Below are 19,719 nucleotides of genomic sequence, written 5' to 3' on the forward strand. Positions count from 1 at the left end.
AAAGGGGATATTCCCTTCCTAGCTTGATTAGGGCAGCTGAGTATGCAGAGTAATTGACTCGCAATACTGCTATTGAAGGTGGACAATACTCATTGTCATGATTAGAGGTACACAAGTTTGTTCCATAGCATGATATGGTTGATATTCTGTCACAGAGGTCAATAGAAATATCCAGTGGTGGCGATTGGGTTCCAAGGTGCTAAAACTGGGGGGGGGGGGGGGAAACACAGTTTATTTCCCTTTATAGGTAAGGTTTAGTATAGTGTGGGAGCAAAAGTGGCAAAAAGTGGGGGGCAAATGCCCCCCCTCCCCCAATCGCAGCCACTGGAAATATCCAATAGTAGAATTAAATGAGTATCCATTATAGGGAAAGGGCAGGGTGAGGTGGGGACTTCCAAGATTAACCATGGGTTCTGAAATGATATAATGTCACTTTTTAAGGTTGCAAATTTCAAATGTTCTATCACATTGTAAATGAGGAAGCCGGTCTCATTCGAGATACCTAAATTTCAGTCTACTTCTCTCGTATCGAATTTTGAATAATATGTACAAAATGTTGAAACTTAGTTAATGAAATAAAATTATAAAATTTTGCACACTAAATAAAGCAGACGACTCGTCATTTGGGTTAGTGCATTTCAAATGTCCATTTTCACAATGGCCAGAGAAGGTTCAAAAGGAATTGGTCTCTGCTACATTGTGCGATGTCATGCACTTGGTAGGCACTCTGATGGTCATTCGATCATGAGATGCTCTCTTGTACACTAGTGATCTGTCAAAGTGACATGGACACTCCACAACTGTCATGTAGACAGTTTTGTTACAACACAGGTGTGTGTGTCAGGCAGTGGAAGACATATTGATGTCACAGCCATGAAACTGCTTTCGGCATGAGTTTTACACTAGCACAACATTTGCAGCAGTGCCTGGATACCAAGGGAGACTACTTTGACCAAGTGTGTATTGTTTTATGTGAACATACTGGACATTTCATCTGCACCAACCAAATATAATTAGACAGCTACCTCCTTGGTATGTCTAAAATATAAACTTTTAGATTTTGATTTACTAAAATATTGTGTAACATACAACTGGGACATTCTTAGGCAAAGTTTTCTTTCTTGGACTTATCTTTAATTACAAGTCTGAGATGAGAGTGAAAGCAAATGCATTTTATACATCACTGATAGCGAATGACCATGATAAAATACCTCCAACCTTGCAAATTTCAAAAGTTAAAAGAATTTGAATTTGAATTTAAAATTTTGGGTGCGTCAGCACTAAGGCTATTTTGCACCCGTCGCATTATACGGGGTCCAGCCCCTTATCGTTACACATAACAACTCTAACGTTGCATAACTAAAATCATAAAATATTAAAATCTTCTGACTTTCGTTAAAAGCTGAGGCTGCAAAGGAGCACTCAGCACAAATAAGGACAAAACACAGGACAACACAAACAAAATTATACTGACCATGGGGCCAGTCGCCAGAGCCTCGTTAGTCTGCAGTCCAGGGTGTACAATGTGGAAGTGAGGTTGACTATTGGGTGCACTACGTGGAAGGAGCACCCCTTACACCCCTAAAAGTTAAAAGAATCATGTACAATACTAATTTAGTGTATAAGCTCCCTAGTTGTGTGTGTGTGTGTGTGCATGTGTATACTTATTGTTGGGTGACGTGATAAAATTTGAGAACATAATATTAATTTAGTGAAAAGTCATTGCTTAAATTAGACAATATCTGTAAATAAATGTGCACATTGGTTATGCTTGTGCTCACCGCTCCTCCTCGCACAATTATTTTGATCATATGTTGTAAAACAATTAATAAATTGACATATTTGAATCAAGCTCCCATAGCCCCACCACATTTTCTCTAGCATGAAGATAAATTCTAGTTCATAAGTTTTAGGTGTTGTTTAGACTTTATTGTTTTTAAACAAAAATATTAAAAGTTAGATGCAACAAATCAGTAATATGTATAGGATTATGCACCAGATGAAAGCATGACTTATTTTTAATTTTTAAATTCCTTTTCAGGCCAGAATACCAGAAGGGAGGAAAAAATACTGAACTTGATTTAAAACAAGTAACATATTGCATTTTGTAATATTATTAAACAGTTCCTAACACAAATAACACAACAGTTGCACTTCCTTATTTTCTAACACGATTATATACAAACCACAAATTTCCCTATACAATAACTCGGATGAGATGGCCACATGTTAACTTATGCAACACACGTCACAGTTCCATTTCACCTACACACCATCACAAGCACACACACACTAGTTCCCACACTGTAACATGATAAAAGCATATCTACGCTTTCCATAACCACTTTATCCAATATGAACATGATTCTCAGTTTATCACAGCCACTGCACTGTCGCAGAAACACCCGCACAGGTTTCTCACTCTACTCTACATGTTCGTGATGTGCTTCTGTGTCTCTCCAAGTATTCTGAATCGTCTCCATAATCCAAGTCCACCAGGATGACCTCATGAAGTAATACACGCAGCACAGGACAATAAATATCCACGAGAGAACGAGCCAGAAGTCCATTTCGTTTGTTGGAGTGGTGGGTATGGGCCCCATAAAGTCAGCAGAAGTAACGTTCAGAAGGCCAAGTGGTTCCAAACCTACAAGAAAAAATAGCAAAATAAAGTCCACTTTATAAACAGACAGGCTAATGGCGATGATTGACTGATTGATTTGTTTTATTTTATTTCGTGGTTTGTGCCTCTTGGCTAATTTGCGAAGATGGGGATGAGTGACGAAATTATGAAATTGATGAATGGACATTTACAAACAACCATGCCCGAGCGGGATTCGAACCCGGGACCCTTGGCATTGCAGCACGATGTGCTAACCACTCAGCCACGGGGTCCGGCACTAATGGCGATGAGACTCACAATTTACATTGGGATCCAAACCACCAGGGGTACCGGGTTCAAATCCCAGCCTGGCATGGGTGTTCTCTGTGAGTATCTGATCTTCAATATCGTCGTCATTGTGATTAGCCAAAGTGGCAGTAACAAAGATCAAATCACAGTCCTGTAGATGGTGGTACATGATTTGTTGGGATGCAACTTTACTGTCACTGCTGGAAGGTCCCTCGCGGAGTTCTTTGTTGTGTTTTGTCACCAATTCTGGCTTAGGAGAAAATTGCTGCTGTTAGGTGTTCACTGCAAAACATGTTGCAATTTTACACCTTACACCCTATCCTGAAAAATAACCATGTATTGCCTCTTGGTTTTTTACCATTATTTGGGTTGTTGGCAAAACAATGTTGTAAACTATAAGCATTTTAGTGTGTGTAACGACAGCAAATTACACGTGACTGTACAATCTCCTGGTTGTTATGCCATATGAGCATCCATTGCCTAAGCATTCTTGAAAGTCAGTCTTGCAGGAATGAGCAAATGACGCCCATGGGGGACACCTCCAGCTTCCAGGTCTCCTGTGACCTTGTCCCTCACAATATCATCCAGATATAGCCATGCAGAGCTTTCACAAACTGCTGGCATTTGATTGATTGATTGATTTTTTGTTTTAAGTCCACTTTAAGCACAGTAAGGATAACCAGGACTGGACCTACAGTTTAAAGTAGGATCCAAACCACTGTGCCTCCACCGGGTATCGAACAGAGGACCCCTTGATTACAAGGCGATTACGCTACCACTGCGACATCGGGGAGGCCCTTGCTGGCATTTGTTCCCATGGTACAATACTTGAAAATGCATATTATGCACACATAAAGAGCATGTGCAATTGAAGATGTGTTGAGACCATTTGTGAAGAAACATTTGGTTGTTGCACTTTCAGTGAGAAACGTGATATTATAAATGTAGAGTGACTTGTGCCAGCACTTCCAAACTTGAAATTTTTACATAAATAAAAGGAAAAGGAACTGTTTTGCTACTTAAATGTTCATCAATATGTAAAGATGGATGGGTTACCAGGTAGCTCACCAACTATTATTATTTTATAATAATTATTATTACATTTTTTTCTAATGAACGGAATATGTGGGACACACAAGACTAGGTCTGCAACAACTTAAATAATCTCACCAATGCTGTCACAAAACATGAACGATCTCGGACTCATTTGTGTCCACTTGTTCAGTTTGGCAGTAGATCTATAACTTATAGACTTAATACTTTCATTTACGCATCGTATCCAAGCAATTGTATTTAAAATCAAAGCCTGCTAAAATGTCTTCATTATTGTATGATCATTTTGAATTAGAAAATGTGAAATTGAAGTAACTTTTATAGAACCTACAACATGCCGCTGACACACACACACACACTCCGTTCATCCAACATTTATTTGTCGTTTGATCAATGTTACAGTTACAATGATACAATAAAGTTAACAAAACCAAAAAAGGAACAGTTATGCATGCCATGTTTTTCTTCTGTTTTGTTGTTACAACCCAGCATATTCTCCCTAGTATTCCAAATATACTCTTCAGTTCTGGATGAAGTATTTCGTTTAGGCTGCTGTGTGTATCATTTTCCACATGTGCAGATAAAAAAAGAAAGAAAATGAAACATTATGCAGAGCGACCACAAACAAAAGAACAGAACCTTCAGCTAAAATCCTTTGCACATCTTCCCCTCCATCCATTCAACTTGGGCCATAAGAAGCCTGCTACACTTTACCTCTACCTTCCATGCATGAATACAATGCACAGGACATGTGGTTCCACTACAGTAGTGAATGCTTTATATAAAAGAAATCAAAAACAATACCTGTATATTTTGTGATGAACTTTGCTAACATATCCAACGTATATTCAGAATCATTGAATTTTGCTGCCGGCCTTCCATTGTGAAACAACAATACAGTAGGAACTCCAACAACACCATATTGGGTGTTAAAGCTGAAATGCAAAACAAGTTATGTAAGAACACTAAGTGCCAACTTTATGCATTTATACAGTGAAACCCCAATTTTACATATTCCCACATTATGCAATCAATCTTCATGGTCCCAATAACACATAAAAAAAAATGATTTTACATTTTCCCCATTCTTCTTTTTTTTCCCCTAATCTGCTTGCAAAATGTAAAGTAGAGATTCCACTGTAATGTCCTGAACATTATACCGGGTTTTCGTAAATGATTGTCGGGGTTTCCTCATTGTTGTAATCGATCTGGGTGAATGACACGGTGAACACAAATGCAATATATTGTTGAGAAACTCAACAAGTTTTATTCCTTATTTGTTTAATATACCTCTGTTTCCCTATTCTGCCGCAAGGCGGCAGTTTTCCAAAATGGCGGATATTACTAGCGAGAAGGCGTTCTGTGTCCTTGAATATCACGCAACGAGGTCCGTTACAGTTGTGCAACGACATTTTTGTGCGCGATATTGGAAAGATGCACCGTCAGACAATTCGATTAGAAGGTGGTATGCACAGTTCAAAGAAAAGGTTGCATTTGCAAAGGCAAAACCAGTGGCCGACCATCAGTGTCGGAACATGATGTGGAGCGAGTTCGGTGCCCGAAGAAATCGATTCCTGCTGGATCCAAGGAACTAAACATTCCGAAGACAACATTATGTAGTGTTCTACGAAAACGGCTAAACGTGGAACCATACCGCCTAAGTCTGCATCAAAAGCCAACACGTAACGACTGTCATGTACGGGAAACGTTCTCCAGCGATATGCAAAATCTCATGGCTGACGATAACAATTTCATCGAGAATTTTGTTTCCACTGATGAGGCGACATTACACCTAAGTGGAAAAGTAAACACACACAATGTGCGCATATGGGGAACGGAAAATCCTCATCCTCATCAGGTTCGGGACTCGCCTAAAGTGAATGTTTCTTGTGCTGTGTCACGAGAAAAGGTGCACGGTCCATTCTTCTTCATGGAGAAAACTGTTTCGGGATTGAGCCCCACCTCACTTCCACTGTGAAGTGCGATCATTGCTTAACAGAAAATTACCACAACGTTGGATTGGGCGGAGTTATGAGGATGAAAACCTTTGATCATGGCCCCCTCGTTCACCTTACGTTTCTCCTTGCAATATTTTTTTCTTTGGGGATACGTAAAAGATACCGTTTACCATTACCCACTACCATTGAGGAATTGAAAACACACATAACGAATTCCATCAACAGTGTTACATGTGATATGCTATCCCGATTGTGGCAGGAAATGGACTATCGCTTAGATATCTGCAGGATATCGCGAGGCGAGCACATGGAACGTTTGTGACTTTGTCATAAAAACTTGGTGAGTTTTCTAACATTTTGCAAAAAATTGCATGTATCTATCTTTATTACGTAAAATACAGTGCTTGTTTGTAACCCCGACAATCATTTACGAAAACCCTGTATTACAGTTGTATGGTACTTAAACTTTGGAATTTTGAGTATGTTCTATTTCTATATTGTCAATTGTTTAGCGTGTCGCAGACAACCGGTATCAGAAAAACAAGTGAATAGACTAACCTGTAGATGTCAACCTGGCAACAATACTTACAAAATAATCAACTATAAATGACCAAGCAGACAGATATGCAAAACAAGCTGCTCAGATGAAGGGAACAATCCAGTTACCATTGCACTACATTGCCGATGGTTAAGAAGACATTTTTTGTAGAGTGGCAAATATAGTGTAATAATTCATTACAAAATGTTGGTGAAAGCTATCGACCTTATGCTGAACATACTAGAAAAAAAACTTGGTTTTATAATTGTAAAGGATCAAGAAATGCAATTGTTTTTTATAAATAGACTAAGAAGCGGCAATGCAGTAAATTATAAAATAAACATTTTAAAGTATCCAAATTGTGACTGTGGTAATTGAAGGGGTGATGCTCATATTATTTTGGAATGCCCTATTCATGCACAGAAATGAAAGATTTTTTACAAAGAATTGTCAAAAATTTATGTGCCTTTTCCCATAAATTTACCTTCATTATTGTACAGTCACGGACACTTCTGGGTTGTAACGATTTCAATGGGATTGTTACAACCCAGAACTGCCCATGACTGTACAAACCAGATATCTGCATTGGATATATTATACTTGCTTTTTTTTGAGACATGAAAATGCCCAGATCATCAACCAGATGAAATCAACTAATAGAAGAAGAAGAAGGAACCAGAGCAAGTGATGAAACATTACTTGAGGTTTCAAAATACACTGGACTCTTTAATTTGAACTCCAAGGGCAGCCGAAAAAAATATTCAAATTAACAAAAACATGCATTATTAAAGAAAATCAATAAAAGAAAACTACTGTACTATAGTATAGACAACAATAATGAACATGCAATGAACCTTACTGTAACAATTGCTGTATTTTGTGTGTAGTAATACAGCACAGCAAAAAAATTCCTTTCAGAATAGTAATTAAGCTACCAGCAAAAAAAATCTATATATAGACTCTCAAAAATGGTCATTTTTTCCGGAGCATCTATATAAATATATTTTATATAATATATAAAATTTATTTATTTATTTATCCGACAACAGGGACATAGCTAGGTTGATCAGTTTGGGGGGGGGGGCAAACGTAATATTTTTTTATCAAACTATTATAAATTAACAAACTATTTATACACCGTATAGTCCTATGCTGTATACATACATTATATATGTATGTGTATGTATATATATAGTCTTGGAAAGAAAAGGATCAAGGGCCTCCTCGGTAGCGCATGGTAGCATCGTTGCCTTGTAATCAAGGGGTTCCAGGTTCGATACCCGGTGGATGCTCATAGTGGTTCGGATCCCACTTTACACTGTAGATCCAGTCCCGATTAGCCTTACTGTGCATAAAGTGGACTTAAAACACCAACTCAATCAATCAATAAATTGGAAACGAACATCATTTTCTTCTGTAGCCCCCAACAGTCTACGGATATACTCTTGCGAAATACACAGCCATTATTCGGGAAACTAAATGCAGAATGAACCCATTAGCTTAATGGCTTATACACCAAGAACAATGTTATTAGTCTTTAGATTTGTAAATTTGCTGGAAAAAAATTGAGAAGTGGATAAAACTCTTTTCCGTGGTTTTGGATATAAAGTGCTGGAACCAGGTTTACAAGTATTGGCAACAGTGCAAATATGAAATGTGTGCATAATGAGTTCAAGCTAGGCATCTCATGTATACAGCTCATACCGGAATCGAATCCGGTATCTCTTAGTTCAAGGGCAGGCCCGAGTCTTCTATGGCATCTGATTGTTCACTTAGGAAATGATTACGATAAGAAATTATATGCACACGTCTAATTTCTTAAAATTAATCTTATTTGTGTGTGGAAAACTGAATATATGATGGCACTGGATAAAACAAAGTTCCCACATGCTCAAATAATTACGCTCTCGTCTTTGGTTCAACCTGCCCTGGTTCAATTCCCGATGGAGGCACATAGTTATTCGGATCTCACTTTAAACTGTAGGTCCAGTCCCGATTAGCTTTACTGTGCATAAAGTGGACTTAAAACACCAGATCAATTAATCAGTCAATCAAAAGGTTCAAGGTTCAATCGCTGGTGGTCAGGCCGGTAGCCAGAATTTGATTTCGGAAGGGGCTTATACCTTATCGGCAGCCGCCATCTAAAGATGAAAAGGTTGGGGGAGGAGTAAATGTGCTGAAGATGAATTTCTTTGTATATTGCAACTTACCATATACAAGATGTTTAATCCTGTTAATGAAGTACATTTAATTACTACTACACATTATTAAAATCAGATATTTGTAGGATTTCGGGAAAGGACTGCAGCCCCCGAGCCCCTTCCCTGGCTATGTGCCTGCTTGTATTAGTTCCAAAAGTTCTGTGCTGTTCCAACATCGTGAGGACAATTTGGGAAGGACTTGAAAGCGATATGGAAGCAAACTCTGCTCTCGAAACTATGGGACTTGATGTGATGACCACGTGCAACCGAATGAAAGAACTCTTCGCAGGCCTTGTCCCTCAATATTAATTTTACTGACTAATTGTAAGATTTTCTCGGCCACCTCGATGATGCAGTGGTAGCGTCACCACCTTGCAATCAAGGGGTCCCGGGTTCGATACCCGGTGGAGTCACATAGTGGTTCGGATCCCCGATTAGCCTTACTGTGCATACAGTGGACTTAAAACACGAAGTCGATAACACTGGTCTACAAAAAAAATATTTGTGAATGTTACAAGAACAAAACAAGCTGTTTCTAGAAGTTGCTGAGCCCCTGAATGCAGATCTGATTTCAGAATTTCTCCATCGGGCTTAGATTTTCTGTAAAAATGTTTTTGTATTTTCCTACCTCAGCCTATGTTCTATATGTATTGGTCGAAAGGACTCACTTTCACAAAAGTTGTACAAACGTAAAAGGTAATACATCTGTGTCAGTATACAAAGGAATGAAGTACATGAGTAACATGAAAGTGTATAAACATACCTAAAAATGTTTCCTTCCCGATTTCCTACGAAACTTTGCCTCAGGAGCATCTCTTCGTAAGGCCCAGTAGTCGGACAGCATTGCAGCACTTCATTTGCCTTGATACCGCTTTTCCATTAGAGCAATGTCTTGGTGAAACCGTTCACCGTGTTTGTCACTAACAGCACCAAGGTTAGTTGGGAAGAAGTCGAGGTGATCATTCAAGAAATGTAATTTTAGAGACATGTTGCATCCCATACGTTGGTATGATCTAATTAGTCCATGTACAATATCGCGATACTTCTCTGCTTTATGGTTGCCTAAAACGTTTTTACATACACTTGTAAAATACAACCATGCCATTTTTTCAACATCTGTTAATTGTTGAATGAAATTCTCGTCATTCATCAATTCCCTTATTTGAGGCTCTACAAATATTCCTTCTTTAATTTTGGCATCACTGATTCTTGGGAATTTCTGTTTCAAGTACATGAATCCACGTGAAGTTCTGTCCATGGCTTTCACAAAGTTTTTAATTAGTCCCAATTTTATGTGCAGAGGAGGGAGATACACATTTTTGGGGTCAACAAGAGGAGTGTTCGCCACATTCTTCTGTCCATGCACTAATTCACTACGAAGAGGCCATATTTTCCCACAATAGTGGTTTTTTCTGTCTCTGCTGTCCCACTAACATAAGAAGCAGCAATGCTTTGTGTACCCAAGCTGCATGCCAAGCAGAATTGCAATTACCTTCAGATCTCCACATATATTCCATTTGTATTTCTCATATTGGATATTTGTCAGAAGCTGTTTCAAGTTCTCATACGTCTCCTTCATATTAACAGCATGAGCAATTGGTACTGATGGGAATTTGTTTCCATTATGGATAAGTACAGCTTTCATACTAACTTTGCTGGAATCGATGAAAAGACGTCAATCGTGTGAACTATATTCATGGCCAAGACAATCCATAATGGATGAGATGTCATTACAAAAAACCATGTCTCCTTCGTGGGAGAAATAATCTGAGAAAATAGTATGGCGGTCACGAAAAAAACACACTTTCGTATCGCAAGCGAGGAGATTCCAACCTTTCAGTCGCGAAGCTAAAAGTTCAGACTGTTGCTTAGACAAATTTAAATCCCGCGTAAGATCGTTCAGATACCCTTGTGACAATAAGTGTGGCTCCATTGATGAACCGGACACTTTAAATGTTGGGTCGGCAGTTTCTTCACCTCTTGCACTTTCTTCCTCGTGTTGGTCACCACAATCATGTTCACTCACAGTCACATTCTCAGGAGGCTTTGGTACCGGCAATTCTTCATTGTGACATACAGGTCTCATGACTGATAGTAAATTTGGGTACTGCACAGTGTTCCTTGTTTTCGACGTGTTCGGGCATGACTCATCGACAGTGTTGCCATGCCTCTGTCTTATTCACAATTTGGTTTGTTGCAATTGGAGGAAGGTCCCTGGCCTTAGGAACGTGCTGGTCATTCTATGGTCATATAATGACTGTTATTCAACAATATCTGTAGAGTAAATATAGGTTAAGCCACAGCCCAATAGGCAGAATTTTCATGAATTGCATTAGGTACAGGTTAGTGTATAACAAGAAAACTGAGCCCAATAGGAAAAAACTGATTTCATTTTCGAATTCAGCACCATCGACTTACCATAGAACACCATTCACAGTCCTTGTAACAAATTTCATGTTGACCAGTGTAATTGGAAGGTTTTAGAAGAACTAAACATAGCTTTTTATGCATCGTACAACTTTGCTTCTTTTCACCCTACTTTTATAGTTTTTCTTCCTAAAAATCCCACTGAGTATAACACGCTACGAAACCAGAGGTCTAAGGTTTGGACATTGGACAGGTATGGTTGTATCATGTCTGTCCCATCGCCATTCCTGCAGCTCATCATTCATCCTCATCGTCGCATTTAACCCAAGAGGTAGAAAAAGTGGCGTAATATAGAAATATATAAATGATTGATTTGGTTTATTTTACTTCGCTTTTCTGACACTTTTTGGCTAATCGTGAAGATGAAGATGAAAATGAGCGATGTGAATTGATGAGAGGACCATCATAAAGAACACACACACCCAGTCCAGTCCGGGATTCGAACCCAGGATCCCTGGCATCGTAATGCACCTTGTTAACCACTGCACAACAAATAGAAACAGAAAATGCTTGATAAGTTATTTGCTTCTCCATAACTCATGATTATATTATAAGTATTATTCGCTGTATGACTAGGGATTAATTATATTTCTATGTCTAGACAACCTAGCCACCTAAGCAGCAGCAGCTTCTGCATTTGCAGGTGGAGGCTAAATGAAGAAAAATCACAGAAAGTCAGAAATATATACAAATTTTGTAACATAATACTTATAGAGCATGCAGACGGGTGTAAAAACAATTGTTACAAACTTAGTTTTCTTCCTTAATTGAAACGTGGTTTATTCTTCATTATACATGAGATCAACCACCCTGGGAGTCGAACCCAGGATCTTGTGTGGTAGTCAGACTATCTTTTAGAATGCCAATATGTTGGATATTTGGTCAATCAGTCGATATTGATCCACTGTTTCCAGAGGAAGACAATCTGGCAGCTACTCATTCGACATTTTACTCGCGATGTAGGAAAACGAGATCACGAACACTTCTATGCTATCTTCTTGCGTTTACAGAAGTTTACCACCGCTCGGACAACAAATCCTACTTCAAACTGACAGATATCAACTGTCCACCAAATCAACAGATGAACCGACCGCCTCGATGTTTCTCCGAATTTTCAGAAAGTGGCCTATCCCTCCTTGCAGGGCAAGTCATTAGTAGGAGGGTTGAGTGCATGTGAGAAGAACCGCTATGTCATTCATTCCCGCACCGAAAAAGGGACAAGCAATATAATTCTGTTCTTGGAATTTGAAACGCATGGGAATATCTTTTCTGAACCATAAAATACAAGGCACGTCCAGAAAGTAAGTTCCGTTTGGTAATAAAATTAAATTGTGTACAGATACAGAAAAGTTATTTATTGCACAAAATTCTACAACTCTTAAACTACTTTTCCACATAACTGCCGAAATTTTGCAGGCATTTGTCATAGCGTGGCACAAGTTTTTGTATACCTTCTTCATAGAAATTTGCCGCCTGTGTCTTCAACCAGTTGGAAACAGTTTCTTTCAGCTCGTCGTCATTGTTGAAGTGTTGACCGCCAAGGAAAGACTTGAGATGTAAGAACAGATGAAAGTCGCTAGGAGCGAGGTCAGGGCTGTACGGAGGATGGTCAAACACGTCCCAGCCAAATCCCTGTAGGAGGTTTTTCGTCACATTTGCAGTGTGTGGTCGTGCGTTGTCGTGAAGAAAAACAACACCTTTTGACAGCAATCCTCGATGCTTATTCTGTATTGCACAATAATAATAATAATTGATAAGACCAGCAGACATGACACGACACCATGATGAACGCAGGGAGGGGCCCCATTAATTTAGACAAAAATCAATATTCGGAAATAAAAGCGGTGAATAATTCAGGACAGAAACAGAGTGCTAAATGCAATTCCCTGTTTAAATGACCGTCGATTGCCACTTTTCAAAGTAAAAATATAATATATACCGTCTGCCTAAGAAACCAGCAATATATTCTCAACTTTTACAATTCCAGTTGCCCCTCCCGAAAAGAAAATATCCTGCGTACGCCATTGCACGACGCGACGAGCCATTTTTATTGCAAACCATCTCGGGTAACATGAGGCTCTAATGGGCTAAACCATTGTCTTCAGAGCACCACCAGCGTATGATTCAACGCTATCATTTGACAGCACCGACTATACATAGGTTTGTACTGGAAACAGACTGCCTGTAGTTTGTGCTTTGTATCTTCTCTTTCACTAACCCCAACTAAAGCTAAGTATGCTTAGTCTTGTAAACATATCCTGATTTCAGGGTAGTTAAAATTAAAATGCCACGCACGTTCTGTTATCATTTATAAGATGTGTCCAGCAACTACAAGCAGTAGTGTGACCAGGGAGGGGTTGGTGGGATCATAATCCCCCTTTCGGCCCAGTATCCTTTAAAAATATCGTCGAAGGCATGAAAACAGTACCATATGAGAACTGACCTGGCCCTTACGTAGAGAGGGAGCATGTCGCGTCGAACTATGAAAGAATTTAATATGAATCTAGAAATAGGCTACCTACGAAAATGACATTGACGATTTTTCAGATTTTGCAAGAATTTCGATTTTGTCCTTGCATAAATGAAGAGGCTTGTTGTGGAGACAGGAAAGCTCTAGAAGTTTGTAGTTTGCAATATTGAAATATTAGTTTCTATGATCCCTGATGGAAGGCTACCAGATGTCCCGATTTAATTGTAGAAGTCCATTATTAAATCCCTATTCTGACGTTTTTCGAACTGCAGTTGTGAAGTGAAAATGTTTTGCTTCTTTGGCTTACTCTTATTTAGATATTTCTTTATTTTAATAATCACTTCTAATACGTATAATTTAAATAATAAATAGATTGTCTTCTAAGAGTTATTATGACTGTTCAATGGTGCTGTATTACAAGTAAATTAAAGGAAATTCCAAAAATTGTTACTTTGCGGAACACATACTATTTGAATAATTCTGAGAATCGAATGTAAACAATCTGTACACAGTGTGAGAGACTTTGTCGCTGATTGTCGGGTGGTTGAATGGAGCGAGGTGGTTATCGCTTATTGAAGTTTGACAACAATCAACAATATTAAACAACAACAAATGATCTCACATATTGTTAAGAGTTGGTATATAGTGTTGAAGATCAATTCTCAGATGTTTTCAGTAAATTAACAATGTTTATAAAAGATTTTAATTGCTTTTATTTGGATAAATTTAAAAAATAACATTAGTTTATTAACCTAGTGATAGCCTACATGATTAGTTTAGTGACTTAATCGGAACACTTAATGTCCAAATTGTAATAATAATAAAAAGTAGACGTGTAGTAGCTGCATTTACGACTCACCCTTACCATTTTGTAACAAGCTCCCGTCAGCTGTGTTGGAATGACAGGGTTGCCAGGTGCAGAGAAATTTACACTTAATAGTCAAATTTAGGACCAAAATTATGATTTTGATTTTTCACGTATATGTGTGGACAATACTTAGGCACATGTTGCGTGCGTCTGATGACAAAATTTCGACCTGCCAGCTACAGAGATATGTGCCGAAAATGGCACTTTTTTCACTCAACCCATAAAATCCATCAAAAACTGTACATGATCATTTTTGGTTGCAAATGACAGATTGGCATGGCATCACTCATTACACGTCTAATTATGACTCTCCGATAATTTCTTACCTAGTTTTCTCACTCAAAAGTGCATTTCTGGAAAAATGTTAACGCTGCTTTGGTTTGGTTTGAGTTGGTGTTTTAAGTCCACTTTATGCACAGTATGGCTAATCGGGACTGGACCTACAGTTTAAAGTGGGATCCGAACCACTTGTGCCTCCACCGGGTATTGAACCCGGGACCCCTTGATTACAAGGCAATGACGCTACAACTGCGCCATGGGGGAGGCCCTGTTAACGCTGCCTTCTGCCAGTTATTAATTTATTTAATTTTCTGTATAGAATAAATTGATAATGTTAAGCATTGACAAATATCTCAATGGATGAGGCTTTATAATGCAAAAAACTCTGTGTAAATATCTCTTACGGTTTTCATGATATAAATTTTCAAAGTTCGGGTTGCATGACTTTTGAAACACACTGTACTTACATAAGCCTACTGATTGGTTTCTTATTTTCTTAAAAAATACAAGATGGCAGCCATGTTGGATACGGATGTCGTGAAATACGAAATTTCGAAAATAATAATAAAAAACCTCACGTGCAATAACAACTTTTACCATAAAGTATCAGTTTATAGCTGGTGAATGATATAAAAGCAATATGAATACAATCATCGAATAGAAAAAAGACAATCAAACATTCAAACAAAGTCTCCATAGAGGCACACACAAACATTTCCTCTTAACTTCTGTTACGTCACCTAAATTTTACTGCAGGGAGAAAGATAGGATTGGAGCCTTCATGTAAAGCAAGAGTTTATATAAGATTAGCACCCTCCCCCCCTCTCCATCTCTCCTTCCTCTCTCTTACTCTCCTGCTGGTTTGTCTTCATTTATGGACTGAAGTTACGTCTAATAATAGCCAAAGTATGAACGAAAAGTTTGATATTCAACAGTTCGTAGGACTGTTGCTGCAATGGTTCCACGATGATAGCATAATAACAAATATATACATTGGGTGTTAGAATGATACTGGTGTGAATGGCCTTCACAATGATATCGGAGCGAATTTACTAGAGATTTATCCAAATTTTGCAAATAAAGTAAAACAGGCTTCTCAGTACGATATGACACATAAATATACATGTTAAAAAAACGAGTATACTCAACGATTTCCAGTGGTTGCCACACTCCTGCAAATTTAGTGGTTGCCGTAATGATACCAAAACGGTACGTTTCCGGACATGAGTTCCTTATCAAAACTTGATTTACTAGGTCCCCTCTACAACCCCTGGAAGTGTGTAATAGGAATTCTGAATCACCCTGTATATAGATTGTTTTTCTATTTTATGACAAAACGATTTTGAAAATTCCATAAAAAGTGCCTTGTTATCTACTTCCACATCTATTAAGGCTCCTTCATCTATATAGAGATGATTTCTTTTGGAAGCATTTCCCTTCAAATCTCGCCTCAGGAAAGGGGTTAAATAAACTCACTGTATTAACATGCAAAGTCACATACATGTGTAACAACATTAGCTTATATACTCGGCAGTATCCCATGCTCTTTAGGGATGTCACTTTTCTTCCTCACACCTCTTTCCACTTCTAATAGAGGTACTTTATTTTTCTCTAATGTTATGGGCCATGCTTTGACATTGGGAACCACATACCCTGACTAATCATAACTGACAACTGAAGGGAGATAAGAAGACTTTCACAAATCATTGGCTAGTAAGGCAGAGGGTTCAATGGTGAACAGCTACACTAGGGGTGGGAAATCCCAAGTTATTGGGGAGAGGGTGTAGGCTGCATACCAGCAAATAGAAACTTTCTCTTCACTACATTTGTCTCTGGTTAACTGCCTTATCAAATAAAAGGTTCGAAAATTCAAATTATACATAAACTTTTTACATTGTTTTCAATACATTTTTCAAGGGGAATAAACTTCTGTTTGAATTACTGAATAATTTGAAAAATTCCAAATTAAAAAGATTCTACTGTAAAATATTTGTCTCTTCATAATACATATATCTTGTCTACTAAATGGTGGCGTTTTCTGAACTTCTCATTTTTTAGCATTTTAACAAAATTCCCTTACATTTCCAAGCTTGCTTGTACTCATAGGATTCATTTTTGTGATTTTTGCAGGTGTTCCAGGTCTGCAGTAAGCTTGAACAAGGACACACAGAGAAGCAGGTAAGTAACATTTTGATAACTTGCTTTCATGTTACTGCAACTCTTTTAAGAAATGACTTTCATGGTGACTGCTCCAGTGAGACAAAACTCAAGTATAATTATCCAATCCAATTCAATTATTCTTTATTACAGGGCAAGGTTCAGCCAGGGGCTGTTCTGCCACCTAACGTATAGTGAGTGCAATTATGAATTTTTATAGTGAACAGTGAAATTGTGAATTTTCTATGATAAATTTCCACAAACTTTAAGTCTCAGTATGTTTACTGTGCAAACAATTACTTTAACTTATTTGCAAAAAATAAGTAAAATAGTCTGATCTTAGTTAGAGTTCAACTGATGAAACTAAAGATTAGTACACTCTTCGTAAGATATCATGGAGTTTCAGATTAGTTACAGCAATTTTAGAGAATAAAACTACACCTAGTGTAACGATGCTAATTACAATGGTAACAATACAGTGCAATGGTTCTGAAGTAAAAAATAATATAGGTGATTCCAATGTAAACCACTGCCTTGAGTCCAAAAACAATATTGTTTTTCGTGTCTCAGATGCAGTTGTGGAACAATTTTGACTTTTCAGTATACACAGCTACGTTATATTTGTTATGCATAACGCTGGGGCATCTTCCGATGCATAAGAAACATAGCAGACATGATACAAAATGCTGCAGAATTTGATAGGAGAGAGTGTGCGCAAAATAACTTTCAAGTTTTGTTATGTTATGGGTGTTAAGCGTTCGATAGCAGCATATAAAATTGGTTGGACCTGCTGCCAGTTCTTACACCATTAAAAATTTTTTAGTGATGAATCTGAATTCAGATGACCCATTCAGTTACTCAACGAAGTTCACTAACACCCGGAAGTTGTCATGTGACATGATTCAGGGAACTGCCTCACAGCAAACTCTATAAAGATGCATTAAGAGCCTGGCAGTTAATATGTATGGATGCACAATGTACTTATGTATCTCAAACCAGTTTATTTATGATGGCACTTGCATAGCAATGCACACCAGAAGCTTGTCAAGCAAATAACTACAAGTTTCAATGTGGGTGGTAAAAATGGTTACAGGCATTACACAAAGAATGAAAATAAACAGTTTTGTGGATGCATAAGTATAATTGCGTATGTGTATTAAAATCTTACTGAATCCAAAATTTTCCATACCATGAATCCTTTAGTTGGAGTTAACATCACTCCATGCTCAGTGAGTCGATGAGTCATGCTCAGTGAACCTTGTATAACCTCCCGAAGATGTTGGATCAAAGCATGAACTTTTAGTGTTGCTGTGGGGTTGTAGTGATGCGACATTCATATGAATCTTTGCACAATAGTTTTATGTAGCCACAAAACTATTGTGAATATCTAAACAAGTCAATCCTAGAAAAGCAAATCAAAAAAATAATCTATAACTCGTGGAAAAGTCTGCTTCACTAGAGTGTATACGAACTAGGAATTGCCGTTTGAATCTGGATAAGGATTTTTGTTAGGTTTGTTGCATCTTCTAATTCAATAATCTATCATTTGTCCACATCGTTGCGACTAACCTACAGATATAAAAAAACGGCATAAAAAACAGAAAATAGATAGAGCAGTACATGTGTGGACATTTCCTCTAGCAGCTGTTTTATCGAACATGGCAAAAATCAAGGGGATGGGTGGAAGATTAAGAAAGATTATCAAGATAAGTGGATAAGGTCTGTCCGCAAGGCCACAGGTTCATCTTTCTGGGAGGTCTTTGTTTCGTGTGGTAGGAGAATGGCATTTTTAATCAAGCATAAAACCAAGATACAAGAACCAACTTAGAAATAAATCAAGAACTTAACCCCTTGCTCCCTGAACCCTTGGTAGGCTTCCGGTGACCTTAAGGAAAATGGAGTGTGAAACCTGAGATGTGTGAAAAAGAGAATGTACATATACATGGGGAGTATGTACTGGGCTACAAGAACCAAACCTATGCCCTGAGCTATGCTTTGGGTGGCTTTGGAAGCCATGGGATGATATCAGAAAATATGTCAGAATGTTCTGAGAATGTCCTTAGAGCTAAGGTTAGGAAAAAGTGTCCTTGGACCATTGATGTGTTAGCCAATGGAGGTCCTAGCTTGTGTTGGGGTACCAGCTTGCATATGCATGTACCCCCTCCCCCACCTATATACTGGGTGTTCATAAAATTCTTGCCAAACATTCTCAAGCATGTCTTGTGTGAATTTTCCAATGGCGATTTCCCAAAGTCACAGGACCACAGAGTGAGCGATTTCTTCCTGTGGGGTTTCATCAAAGCCAATGTTTACATTCCTCCACTTGCACAGACACTGCCAAGGTGCATCAATGTCGCCAACGGAAACTTCACACAAAATATGCTTAAGAAGGTTTGGCAATGGGAGTACTGCCTGCACATCTGTCCTGCTATATGTGGGGCACACAATGAATGCACTTAAGGACTGTGTGAAACTTCAAATATTCCTCTTTCAAATGGTGCTAATATCATGCATTTTTGTTCAGTATTGGTGAAGATATAATGTTACAAAATCGACCAATAATTTATTAACACAATGTATACATGTGCACACATCCTACCTACCTCCACACCTACTTTAAAATTAGTGCATTTTATAAGGTTGCACAAGTATAACGTGCTGCACAAGTTTTGGCCAATGGCATTTCCATAAGTCTTTGTGTGAAGATTGTTATGGCATTCCTTAGTCAATATCCATGTGATGCATGAAGTTTATTGCATATGTACATTGAAATCTAACTGCATCCAAATGATGGTGCTGTGGGTTAATAACCTGCACACCTTAAACTCCACAAAGAATAGCCAGGCTGACTCTAATA

General features: G+C 38.2%; 1 protein-coding gene across 2 annotated transcripts in view; it reads right to left on the bottom strand.

Moving 5' to 3' along the window:
• Positions 1-1,822: 1,822 nt before the first annotated feature.
• The window catches only part of bug (thioredoxin domain-containing protein bug), a 140,190-nt gene continuing 122,293 nt past the window's right edge, over positions 1,823-19,719 (bottom strand). Inside the window, exons 6-7 of one of the 2 annotated variants that reach the window (XM_083141520.1) lie at positions 4,769-4,899; positions 1,823-2,647 (exon numbers count right to left, since the gene is read on the bottom strand). In XM_083141520.1, the coding sequence (XP_082997646.1) occupies positions 2,424-2,647; positions 4,769-4,899 (355 nt within the window). In that variant the 3' untranslated portion in view covers positions 1,823-2,423. The remainder of the gene's footprint in view (positions 2,648-4,768; positions 4,900-19,719) is intronic. The other variant, XM_083141519.1, reaches the window with a different exon arrangement.

This window comes from Lepisma saccharinum, chromosome 20 (assembly GCF_977018435.1).
Source record: "Lepisma saccharinum chromosome 20, izLepSacc3.1, whole genome shotgun sequence".
Taxonomy (NCBI): domain Eukaryota; kingdom Metazoa; phylum Arthropoda; class Insecta; order Zygentoma; family Lepismatidae; genus Lepisma; species Lepisma saccharinum.